Here is a 13757-nt window from a genome sequence, read left to right as displayed (position 1 = left end):
TGAGCGGCTTGTGTGTGTATTGGTGATGGAGCAATAGCATCGAGCGAGGCGAGAACGCACTGAAAGAAGAGGGGCTGTTTGGAATGGGGAGGGGGGGACGGGACGTCATTGACATCGACCGCCACTCCGCCAGCTTACATCAGCATACAGTTAGCCCTACCTACCCGTTGTTTCTGCCCTCCACTTTTTAACTGTAAACCACGTCTCTTATGTCTCTGTCTCCCACACACACTTACTTACCTTCACCTTTCTCCCATCAATCGAACGGTGCAGGACCCTCTTGCTCATCTGCCGGCTACCGCAAGGCAGATGATGAGATGTCCGGGACTACTTCTCAGGCGGATCCAATAGATGCCACGGCGCGGACGATTCTGCTCAACCAACCTCAGAACACTAAATTCTGTGATAACCATGTCAGGTAAGATTTCATCTGGCTACAGCATCATTATCATCAAGTCCCTGAATAGAGACTTCAAATATCTTTCCAGACGGTTTGTGATATTATGATTGCCTACAATATAGTTTGTTTATTGTTTTAGGAATTTGTTTTCTTATTTTCATTTTGTTTTTGTTAAATAGTTTTTGAGATACATTTACATTACATTTACGTCATTTAGCAGACGCTCTTATCCAGAGCGACTTACAAATTGGTGCATTCACCTTATAGCCAGTGGGATAACCACTTTATTTTTTTTAAATTATATACATTTTTTAATTATTGATAGGCTATAGGAGATAATGGGCCATTTATGGAACAGTAAATTATCATCAATTATGTATTCAATGACTGGAGAAAGGCATCAAAGGGTTGTTGTTTTAAGACTCCCCTGTTAGTGAGTCTGGGGAAAGTGCTTGACATGAACATTTAGGCTACTGTCATGTGAACAATATTAGCATTTTTCGCACATCATATCAAAACATCTATAAATGACTTTGTTGAACTTCACAATCAATTTTAGATACTTTCGGTTGATTTGGACATGATGCGCAAAAAATGCTAATACTGGTCCCATGACTTGAATGGGATTTGTGCTACAAATGCTAAAATGTTAGCATATGGAAACAGTGCCAGGGAAACTAAACCAAAGCATTAATTGCTGTCATACCTTGTCCATAGACTGCTTACAGGTTAAGGAAACCAATGTGTCATTTTGTAATTTGGGGGAACTATCTCTTTAATCAATAATGACTCCAGTATTTTTAAAGCAGGCACTGAAAGAAAAGTAACTACAGAGAGTTAATAGAACTGCTTCAGGTAGTAATGGTAGACATTAAGTAGCCTAGCTTGAAATTAAATAGAATAGAACAGTTTCCAAAGTTTGAAGGGAATTTGTTTTGCTCAGGAAAAATATCCCCAAATCTAACAAGATCTACTGTATGATCCCAGTGTGGTCACTGGTCATGTTACTCTGTGCTGTCCTGACCAGATGAAGCAAACAACCTTCTCATACTACATTTTAAAATGGATACTCATTCCGAAATGCCAAAAGCCTAGTTGGAGACAGAGTTTTGGCTTCAATTAAACACAATACATTTGTATTGTAGGCCTACTTTCAATTTGGTAGACTGGGAAACAGCAGGGTTGGGGTCAATTCCATTTAAATTCCAGTAAATTCAGGAAGTACACTGAAATTACAATAACAATTATCTTCAATGCTTTTTAATGAGGAAAAAATTGGAATTAGAATTTGGGTTACTTTCTGAATTGACTGGAATTGAAATGTAATTGTTCCCAACCCTGGAAAGCAGGGGATCTAGCCTAAACAAATCCAGTCTCTAAAGCGACAACATTCACAACCAGTTGGTGAATGTTTTGGTGTGTGGCTATCTCTCATGGGCAGGGTTATGGGTAGGGCCCAAATGGAATCTCCATCTGTGGGGAATCTCTTTTACAAACACTCCCCCAGCTGTCGGCTGCATATTCGATGGTGACGACGACACTGGAGCTATAAATGTGAAGTCGTATATCCTTGCAGACCAGTAGTATTGTGGTTTGGTTCTACTTCACACCACCAGGGTACCAATGGATTGTTTACATTTGTTATTACCCCTCAACGTATTTATGTTGGCTTGAGGAGATAGTGTTGAGTTCAGTGGTGTGCAGCAATGTCAGAATACAAATAGAATAGTTATGCTTCTCTTATGTAGAATAGGACATCATGTTTGCTCTATATGCCCTACTATTCCCCTCTATCTGGAACATTTAGGAGGCTATGCTCTCCTGAACATTACCCTGGCGCCTATAGAATCCATCAGGTCCTAGTTACGTGCGTCGAAGCCTGTCGTCAGTCGGCAAATACACCTCATCGATCTGTCTTTACTGTCAGGAGATTACATTCTGCTCTGATAGGGGCCAATTTCAGGTCCGTTAATGAGATTAAGGTGGGCCTTCGTCAATTTGTCTTATTGGATCACCAGGCCTTTTCTTGGCCAGTGATTGGACAGTCTGGCTCTGGAGACATGCCATGTGTATGTCTGTGCTTTGTGTTTTATGGCTTCACTGCTCCTATTGATTAATCTGAGATTAAGTTCCTATAGCTCTGATCCCCTCTCCTCTTCTATGTTCCTCTTCCACCACTTCTTCTCTGCCTTCACTACATGTTTTATTCACAGCCCTGTGTCCCTGTGTCCCTGTGTCCCTGTATCCCTGTGTCCCTGTGTCCCTGTGTCTCTGTGGTCCTGTCTCTGTGTCCCTGTGTCCCTGTGTCCCTGTCTCTGTGTCCCTGTGTCTCTGTGTCTCTGTGTCCCTGTGTCTCTGTGTCTCTGTGTCCTGTGTCCCTGTCTCTGTGTCCCTGTCTCTGTGTCCCTGTGTCTCTGTGTCCCTGTGTCCCTGTGTCTATCTGTCTATGTGTCTCTGTGTCCCTGTGTCCTGTGTCCCTGTCTCTGTGTCCCTGTCTCTGTGTCTCTGTGTCTCTGTGTCCCTGTGTCCCTGTGTCCCTGTGTCCCTGTGTCCCTGTGTCTCTGTGTCCCTGTGTCTCTGTGTCCCTGTGTCCCTGTGTCCCTGTGTCTCTGTGACCCTGTGCATGAGTGAAAATCTCCTACACCTGTCAATCAGTCGCCACAGCAACACAACCACCATTAACAAAAACTTGATGTAGATGGTGTCCCTAGGCACAGCTCTAGAATCAGCTTAAACTCGGCAGTTTCCTAACCTTAACCATTAGGGAAGAAATGTAAAAACTGACCATAGATCAGCCTCTAGGGGCAATCATAACTCATTATCAAACACAGTAACCGCAGTAACACTCAGACAACCACCATAGCTTCTGTCACATGTCAATATACTGTAATTATCACAACCACAAGCTGCCCTAATATCATACGAGCATTACCATCACAATTACATGGCCACATTATCAATTCAAACTGCATTTCCTGTCTACACAGCGAACACTAGCAACCAACTCATTTATGACAAAACTAGTGTGTGTCTGTGGTATCATTTGTCTGTTAGATTAGATAAAAGCAACTTTAACGGGTGGATCAGATGTGTTTATCTCAACACACTGAGATACCAGAAAAAGGTGTGTATGTGTGTGTGCACGTGTGCATGTGTGTGTATCCGGTTCAGCAGCTGCTGTTACGTCTGGTATTTGATATCCTGGTCTTTGTGTGTGACTGTGGGCTCGTCTCCAAGGAGATTTACATATGATGGAGGATTTAGATACTCTCGTACACACACACACACACACAAACACACATTAACACACCCTTGAGTTAGCTATATTGGCCAGGATAAAGATGGACCCTGAAGGGAAGGCTGATATATTTATTATTGTCTCTCAAAAAGCTCTTATAGCTGCTGGCTATTATCAATGCTAATGATTGCTGTTGTCTGATCAATACAGGTGATTGACTGACAAGGTGAGCCTTCCAAGGCATCATACACCCCTATTTAGGAGGTTTGGCTAAATATAAAGCTTTGAATAGTGAGGTTCGGTCCATTTGCGGGGGTGTGAAGGTGTGCAGCCCATAATAGATCCTTGGTAACACTTTACTTGACACCCAGCATCATAACGCGTTATGCCATGGTCATAACCATGTCATAACATGTCATAACAGCTGACATAACTTGTCAAAACCTGTCATAAATGGTCAATGACCCATATATTTACACATGTTGTGACATATTGCATTATTTTATGGCTGGTTATGACACCTACATAAGAGTGTCAAAACCCACATTTATTCAAATGTATTTTTTCCCTGCCAAGAAGTTTCCTTTCGTTTGAAAGTTTGTTTCTTAAGTTCTTTGTTGTTGTTGTAATGAATTCTTTACAGTCATGTTTTTATTTATTTTATAACTTGTAGAAAATACGCTTTATGGCACTGTGATAAAGCATTATGACCATCCTGTGTCATTTAACTTGGACTAAGAAAATACACTTTATGACATTGTCAAGAGGCATTATGACCATCCTGTGTCACTTTACTTGGACTAAGAAAATGCACTTTATGACACTGTCAAGAAGCGTTATGACCATCCTGTGTCACTTTACTTGGACTAAGAAAATGCACTTTATGACACTGTCAAGAAGCGTTATGACCATCCTGTGTCACTTTACTTGGACTAAGAAAATGCACTTTATGACACTGTCAAGAAGCGTTATGACCATCCTGTGTCACTTTACTTGGACTAAGAAAATGCACTTTATGACACTGTCAAGAAGCGTTATGACATCATAATCATATAAGCCAGATAGGCCTATCCAGGCACATGCCATTATGTCAGTCATCAGTCACAAAGAGGGTGTCTTGTTCTGCCCCTGCATTCATCCCAGTCATCAGAAACAGAGCATTGGGGTAGGTGCATGTCTGACATCAATGTGTGTTCAATTACAATGATCATTTAATATGGTCCATTTCAGAAAATGTTATATAACTTAAACATACTGTTGACACGTAGGCTATGGTGTAATGGAATGTTTTGCCTTGTGTGGTAAGTTTTGTGGGTTTTTACACTCTAATGTAGGTGTCATAACCATCCATAAAATAACACAATATATGTCACAACAGGTCTAAATGTTTCATGACAGTTTTATGACCATAGTATGACATGGTTATGACGCTGGATATCAAGTAAAGTGCTACCAGATCCGGTTATGTTTTGCTACCTGTAACAGGAATTTCCAGTTGAACAAAAGGGAGAGTAGTCGTTGATAACATCAATCAAAATCATTTCAGTTCAATTGCAAGTTGCAACATGCAGCTCTTGGAGACAGGCCCTTTAAATTCTAATCAGACAGTACTCAATGTTCTCTAAACATCAGCCTGAGAGGAGTGTACGAAGTCAAAACAGAAGGCAGTAACTTTGCCAGCTGCTACAGAATCACATAGTATTCATACAGTGTGGAAAAAAGTATTTAGTCAGCCACCAATTGTGCAAATTCTCCCACTTAAAAAGATGAGAGAGGCCTGTAATTTTCATCATAGGTACACGTCAACTATGACAGACAAATTGAGAAAAATAATTCCAGAAAATCACATTGTAGGATTTTAAATTAATTTATTTGCAAATTATGGTGGAAAATAAGTATTTGGTCACCTACAAACAAGCAAGATTTCTGGCTCTCACAGACCTGTAACTTCTTCTTTAAGAGGCTCCTCTGTCCTCCATTCATTACCTGTATTAATGGCACCTGTTTGAACTTGTTATCAGTATAAAAGTCACCTGTCCACAACCTCAAAGAGTCACACTCCAAACTCCACTATGGCCAAGACCAAAGAGCTGTCAAAGGACACCAGAAACAAAATTGTAGACCTGCACCAGGCTGGGAAGACTGAATCTGCAATAGGTAAGCAGCTTGGTTTGAAGAAATCAACTGTGGGAACAATTATTAGGAAATGGAAGACATACAAGACCACTGATAATCTCCCTCGATCTGGGGCTCCACGCAAGATCTCACCCCGTGGGGTCAAAATGATCACAAGAACGGTGAGCAAAAATCCCAGAACCACACGGGGGGACCTAGTGAATGACCTGCAGAGAGCTGGGACCAAAGTAACAAAGCCTACCATCAGTAACACACTACGCCGCCAGGGACTCAAATCCTGCAGTGCCAGACGTGTCCCCCTGCTTAAGCCAGTACATGTCCAGGCCCGTCTGAAGTTTGCTAGAGTGCATTTGGATGAACCAGAAGAGGATTGGGAGAATGTCATATGGTCAGATGAAACCAAAATATAACTTTTTGGTAAAAACTCAACTCGCCGTGTTTGGAGGACAAAGAATGCTGAGTTGCATCCAAAGAACACCATACCTACTGTGAAGCATGGGGGTGGAAACATCATGCTTTGGGGCTGTTTTTCTGCAAAGGGACCAGGACGACTGATCCGTGTAAAGGAAAGAATGAATGGGGCCATGTATCGTGAGATTTTGAGTAAAAACCTCCTTCCATCAGCAAGGGCATTGAAGATGAAACGTGGCTGGGTCTTTCAGCATGACAATGATCCCAAACACACCGCCCGGGCAACGAAGGAGTGGCTTCGTAAGAAGCATTTCAAGGTCCTGGAGTGGCCTAGCCAGTCTCCAGATCTCAACCCCATAGAAAATCTTTGGAGGGAGTTGAAAGTCTGTGTTGCCCAGCGACAGCCCCAAAACATCACTGCTCTAGAGGAGATCTGCATGGAGGAATGGGCCAAAATACCAGCAACAGTGTGTGAAAACCTTGTGAAGACTTACAGAAAACGTTTGACCTGTGTCATTGCCAACAAAGGGTATATAACAAAGTATTGAGAAACTTTTGTTATTGACCAAATACCTATTTTTCCACCATAATTTGCAAATAAATTCATAAAAAATCCTACAATGTGATTTTCTGGATTTTTTAAATTCTCATTTTGTCTGTCATAGTTGACGTGTACCTATGATGAAAATTGCAGGCCTCTCTCATCTTTTTAAGTGGGAGAACTTGCACAATTGGTGGCTGACTAAATACTTTTTTCCCCACTGTATTGTCATCAGTACTATAAGAATCAGTGTGTCCTCAGCCACTGTAAAACGATATAAGAACAATCCAGAACATCAGTAACAGGTCTAGTGACCATCAACCAGTACACAAATGAGTGTCACAAATAGAACACTGGAAATCATGTGCATTACAGAAAAGGGAAAAAATATATGCTAAGCATTGTGTTAATACCTATTAACTGAATATTAACTTTATTCATCTTAAATATTCCCGTTTCACCGCCAGAGGACATTTTGAGTCTAATTGTATTGTCTCTCTAATGGGGTTTCATGTGCATCGATAATTTTAGTGGAGATTTTTAAAGAATGTTTTGAAGAAGGGATTTAACTCTAGTGACTACATATGTGTTACCCTAGAGACCACAAGAAAGTTTCTGCAAAATAAAATCAAACTCCCTATTTTTGTCTACAGTATATACAGAGCCCAAGGGGGATTACTTTTTTGGTGTGCATATTTGTGCTTCATTACCGTGGTGACTAACCCTGTGTCTTCCCTGTATCCCCCCTCCTCCTCCTCCTCCTTCTCCTCCTTCTACTTCTCCTCAGTACCACTAAGTACGGGGTGCTCACCTTCTTGCCTCGTTTCCTGTATGAGCAGATCCGCCGCGCCGCCAACGCCTTCTTCCTCTTCATCGCCCTGATGCAGGTAGGCCACGCCCAGTACAGGTGGAGGGCGCAACGTCAAATGTGTTGTCTAGAGAAGATAATATTCTCTGTCGCGTAGAACTATAAAACGAATCAGCTCTGTCCATTACATTTCTATCTGTAACCTGCATTGACAACCTGACCGTGTCTAACCAAACCGTCAGTGTTTTCTCAACATTGTCTCTGTGTTCTTCCTCTCAGCAAATCCCTGATGTGTCTCCTACGGGTCGCTACACCACCCTGGTACCACTCATCTTCATCCTCACTGTGGCCGGGATCAAAGAGATCATAGAGGACTATGTAAGTAGGACGGACACAGCTCAACAGTCACAGCTCAACAGACACAGCTCAGCTCCCCCGCTGTGGAACAACACCCTGCAGAGTTTCTAAATCTCCCCCTCTGTTCCAAAACAATGGCTTAGCCAGCACTGTGCCATTCTTGTGCGTCTAATGTGACAGAAAAAGGGAGGGGACTCATAAGGAACTAACACCCCCTCTCTGTCTCTTTACAGCAAAGACACAAGGCAGACAACACAGTCAACAAGAAAAAGACCACAGGTATTGGACGTGTGTGCCCATGCTAGCCAGTTTCATCAGTGAATTCCATGTAAACTCAGCAAGAAAAGAAATGTCCTCTCACTGTCAACTGCGTTTATTTTCAGCAAACATAACATGTGTAAATATTTGTATGAACATAACAAGATTCAACAACTGAGACATAAACTGAACAAGTTCCATAGACATATGACTAACAGAAATGGAGTAATGTGTCCCTGAACAAAAGGGGGGGTCAAAATCAAAAGTAACAGTCAGTATCTGGTGTGACCACCAGCTGCATTAAGTACTGCAGTGCATCTCCTCCTCATGGACTGCACCAGATTTACCAGTTCTTGCTGTGAGATGTTACCCCACTCTTCCACCAAGGCACCTGCAAGTTCCCTGACATTTCTGGGGGGAATGGCCCTAGCCCTCACCCTCCGAACCAACAGGTCCCAGACGTGCTCAATGGGATTGAGATCCGGGCTCTTCGCTGACATTCCTGTCTTGCAGGAAATCACGCACAGAACGAGCAGTATGGCTGGTGGCATTGTCATGCTGAAGGGTCAGGATGAGCCTGCAGGAAGGGTACCACAAGAGGGAGGAGGATGTCTTCCCTGTAACGCACAGCGTTGAGATTGCCTGCAATGACAACAAGCTCAGTCCGATGATGCTGTGACACACCGCCCCAGACCATGACAGACCCTCCACCTCCAAATCGATCCCGCTCCAGAGTACAGGCCTCGGTGTAACGCTCATTCCTTCGACAATAAACGTGAATCCGACCATCACCCCTGGTGAGCAAAACCACAACTCGTCAGTGAAGAGCACTTTTTGCCAGTCCTGTCTGTTCCAGCAACAGTGGGTTTGTGCCCATAGGCGACGTTGTTGCCAGTGATGTCTGGTGAGGACCTGCCTTACAACAGGCCTACAAGCCCTCAGTCCAGCCTCTCTTAGCCTATTGCGGACAGTCTGAGCACTGATGGAGGGATTGTGCGTTCCTGGTGTAACTCGGGCAGTTGTTGTTGCCATCCTGTACCTGTCCCACAGGTGTGATGTTCAGATGTACCGATCCTGTGCAGGTGTTGTTACACGTGTTCTGCCACTGCGAGGACGATCAGCTGTCCGTCCTGTCTCCCTGTAGCGCTGTCTTAGGCGTCTCACAGTACGGACATTGCAATTTGTTGCACTGGCCACATCTGCAGTCCTCATGCCTCCTTGCAGCATGCCTAAGGCATGTTCACGCAGATGAGCAGGGACCCTGGGCATCTTTCTTTTGGTGTTTTTCAGAGTCAGTAGAAATACCTCTTTAGTGTCCTAAGTTTTCATAACTGTGACCTTAATTGCCTACCGTCTGTAAGCTGTTAGTGTCTTAACGACCGTTCCACAGGTGCATGTTCATTAATTGTTTATGGTTCATTGAACAAGCATGGGAAACAGTGTTTAAACCCTTTCAGGATCCTGAAAAAGGGATGTTTCTTTTTTTGCTGAGTTTAGTTTAAGGAATAGACAGTTGTGCTTTAGGAAAGAGCAGCAGTATATGAAGTGTATAGGCTAACAGCTCTGTTGTCATTGTGTCTCAGTTCTGAGGAATGGAGCCTGGCAGACCATCATATGGAAACAGGTAACATTACACTCATCCTCTTCTCTCAACAGCCAGTCTGACTAGTGGTTACAGATGGAGCCGACAGTTCTTTCCACAACACACGACCTGAACATGGAAAAACTCCTAACTAGGAGCACAAGCATTTCGCTACACCCGCAATAACATCTGCTAAATATATGTACAGTGGGGAGAACAAGTATTTGATACACTGCCGATTTTGCAGGTTTTCCTACTTACAAAGCATGTAGAGGTCTGTAATTTTTATCATAGGTACACTTCAACTGTGAGAGACGGAATCCAAAACAAAAATCCAGAAAATCACATTGTATGATTTTTAAGTAATTAATTTGCATTTTATTGCATGACATAAGTATTTGATACATCAGAAAAGCAGAACTTAATATTTGGTACAGAAACCTTTGTTTGCAATTACAGAGATCATACGTTTCCTGTAGGTCTTGACCAGGTTTGCACACACTGCAGCAGGGATTTTGGCCCACTCCTCCATACAGACCTTCTCCAGATCCTTCAGGTTTCGGGGCTGTCGCTGGGCAATACGGACTTTCAGCTCCCTCCAAAGATTTTCTATTGGGTTCAGGTCTGGAGACTGGCTAGGCCACTCCAGGACCTTGAGATGCTTCTTACGGAGCCACTCCTTAGTTGCCCTGGCTGTGTGTTTCGGGTCGTTGTCATGCTGGAAGACCCAGCCATGACCCATCTTCAATGCTCTTACTGAGGGAAGGAGGTTGTTGGCCAAGATCTCGCGATACATGGCCCCATCCATCCTCCCCTTAATACGGTGCAGTCGTCCTGTCCCCTTTGCAGAAAAGCATCCCCAAAGAATGATGTTTCCACCTTCATGCTTCGCGGTTGGGATGGTGTTCTTGGGGTTGTACTCATCCTTCTTCTTCCTCCAAACACGGCGAGTGGAGTTTAGACCAAAAAGCTCAATTTTTGTCTCATCAGACCACATGACCTTCTCCCATTCCTCCTCTGGATCATCCAGATGGTCATTGGTAAACTTCAAACGGGCCTGGACATGCGCTGACTTGAGCAGGGGGATTTTAATCCATGACGGCGTAGTGTGTTACTAATGGTTTTCTTTGAGACTGTGGTCCCAGCTCTCTTCAGGTCATTGACCAGGTCCTGTCGTGTAGTTCTGGGCTGATCCCTCACCTTCCCCATGATCATTGATGCCCCACGAGGTGAGATCTTGCATGGCGCCCCAGACCGAGGGTGATTGACCGTCATCTTGAACTTCTTCCATTTTCTAATAATTGCGCCAACAGTTGTTGCCTTCTCACCAAGCTGCTTGCCTATTGTCCTGTAGCCCATCCCAGCCTTGTGCAGGTCTACAATTTTATCCCTGATGTCCTTACACAGCTCTCTGGTCTTGGCCATTGTGGAGAGGTTGGAGTCTGTTTGATTGAGTGTGTGGACAAGTGTCTTTTATACAGGTAACGAGTTCAAACAGGTGCAGTTAATACAGGTAATAAGTGGAGAACAGGAGGGCTTCTTAAAGAAAAACTAACAGGTCTGTGAGATCCGGAATTCTTACTGGTTGGTAGGTGATCAAATACTTATGTCTCGCTTCCGCATTGTCTCCGTGCTGTTGTTGCTGTGCTGTTTGTTGCTACTTGGCTACCTGCCAAACTATTCACGTTTTACTTTTAATAAACGTTTAATCAATCTCTGTGTTCAACAAATTTACCAACTTTTTAGTTTTGTCCTCACTCATCTTTTTTCGTTAAACTTTTTCACCCCGGACGTTTATCCCGAGACAGAAGAGTCATTTTCCTGTGCGTTTTAGCTGCCAACTTTACGTTATTTTCCATCGCAACTTTTTTCCCTTATTCAACTTTTTCACTCCGGACGCTTTATCTGGACGTGGTTCATCAACATCTTCAACATCTTCAACAGCCGAAGCTAAGTAGTAACATTAACATGATGTCTTCTAATTGCAGTCGCTGTACTCATAATATACAGGAGAATTCTCGCCTTACGGCGAGAATAGCTGTGCTACAAGCCCAGCTTCAGACGCAATCGTTAGGCAAGGGCAATATCAGTGTAGGAAAGGAAGAAACAGCGTCTGTGCCACCAGTAAGTACAGACAGTAACGTTAGTATAAATCCCCCCGCACAGTCCCCGCAGCCGGACAACTTTCTCATGGCTTCTGGAGGGAAATACTGTTGGAATGCTCAACCGGTGTCGCTCATTCAGCCGACAGAAACCTTCAACCGGTTTTCCCCATTATGTAGCGAGTCGGAGTCTGAGTCTGAGTCTTCTCTAGTCTCTACTCCTCCCGTTACGGGGTCTGAGACTCCGAAGGCTCCCACCATTAGCTCTGACAAATTGAAAACCCTAGTCATTGGCGACTCCATTACCCGCAGTATTAGACTTAAAACGAATCACCCAGCGATCATACACTGTTTACCAGGGGGCAGGGCTACCGACGTTAAGGCTAATCTAAAGATGGTGCTGGCTAAAGCTAAAACTGGCGAGTGTAGAGAGTATAGAGATATTGTTATCCACGTCGGCACCAACGATGTTAGGATGAAACAGTCAGAGGTCACCAAGTGCAACATAGCTTCAGCGTGTAAATCAGCTAGAAAGATGTGTCGGCATCGAGTAATTGTCTCTGGCCCCCTCCCAGTTAGGGGAAGTGACGAGCTCTACAGCAGAGTCTCAGCACTTAATCGCTGGTTGAAAACTGTTTTCTGCCCCTCCCAAAAGATAACATTTGTGGATAATTGGCCCTCTTTCTGGGACTCACCCACAAACAGGATCAAGCCTGACCTGCTGAGGAGTGACGGACTCCATCCTAGCTGGAGGGGTGCTCTCCTCTTATCTACCAACATAGATAGGGCTCTAACTCCTCTAGCCCCACAGTGAAATAGGGTGCAGGCCAGGCAGCAGGCTGTTAGCCAACCTGCCAGCTTAGTGGAGTCTGCCAATAGCACAGTCAGTGTAGTCAGCTCAGCCATACCCATTGAGACTGTGTCTGTGCCTCGACCTAGGTTGGGCAAAACTAAACATGGCGGTGTTCACCCTAGCAATCTTATTAGGATAAAGACCTCCTCCATTCCTGCCATTATTGAAAGAGATTGTGATACCTCACATCTCAAAATAGGGTTACTTAATGTTAGATCCCTCACTTCAAAGGCAGTCATAGTCAATGAACTAATCACTGATCATAATCTTGATGTGATTGGCCTGACTGAAACATGGCTTAAGCCTGATGAATTTGCTGTGTTAAATGAGGCCTCACCTCCTGGTTACACTAGTGACCATATTCCCCGTGCATCCCGCAAAGGCGGAGGTGTTGCTAACATTTACGATAGCAAATTTCAATTTACAAAAAAAAAAATGGCGTTTTCATCTTTTGAGCTTCTAGTCATGAAATCTATGCAGCCTACTCAATCACTTTTTATAGCTACTGTTTACAGGCCTCCTGGGCCATATACAGCGTTCCTCTCTGAGTTTCCTGAATTCCTATCAGACCTTGTAGTCATAGCAGATCATATTCTAATTTTTGGTGATTTTAATATTCACATGGAGAAGTCCACAGACCCACTCCAAAAGTCTTTCGGAGCCATTATCGACTCAGTGGGTTTTGTCCAACATGTCTCTGGACCTACTCACTGCCACAGTCATACTCTGGACCTAGTTTTGTCCCATGGAATAAATGTTGTAGATCTTAATGTTTTTCCACAAAATCCTGGACTATCGGACCACCATTTTATTACGTTTGCAATCGCAACAAATAATCTGCTCAGACCCCAACCAAGGAGCATCAAAAGTCGTGCTATAAATTCTCAGACAACACAAAAATTCATTGATGCCCTTCCAGACTCCTTCTGCCTACCCAAGGACGTCAGAGGACAAAAATCAGTTAACCACTTAACTGAGGAACTCAATTTAACCTTGCGCAATACCCTAGATGCAGTTGCACCCCTAAAAACGAAAAACATTTGTCATAAGAAACTAGCTCCCTGGTATACA

The 13757-nt window shown here is 43.7% G+C and overlaps 1 protein-coding gene across 1 annotated transcript in view; it reads left to right on the top strand.

Annotated features, from left to right (window-relative positions):
• Positions 1-279: 279 nt before the first annotated feature.
• LOC311101894 (phospholipid-transporting ATPase IB-like) overlaps positions 280-13757 on the top strand; it is an 86678-nt gene continuing 73200 nt past the window's right edge. The window contains exons 1-5 of the mRNA XM_084143130.1: positions 280-418; positions 7514-7613; positions 7814-7912; positions 8125-8170; positions 9733-9773. Of these exons, the coding sequence (XP_083999256.1) occupies positions 318-418; positions 7514-7613; positions 7814-7912; positions 8125-8170; positions 9733-9773 (387 nt within the window). The 5' untranslated portion in view covers positions 280-317. The remainder of the gene's footprint in view (positions 419-7513; positions 7614-7813; positions 7913-8124; positions 8171-9732; positions 9774-13757) is intronic.

The sequence above is a fragment of the Coregonus lavaretus genome (genome assembly GCF_964263955.1).
Source record: "Coregonus lavaretus genome assembly, chromosome: 2".
Taxonomy (NCBI): domain Eukaryota; kingdom Metazoa; phylum Chordata; class Actinopteri; order Salmoniformes; family Salmonidae; genus Coregonus; species Coregonus lavaretus.
The sequence above is the reverse complement of the archived record's forward strand: the minus strand, read 5'-3'. Positions and strand labels throughout refer to the sequence as shown.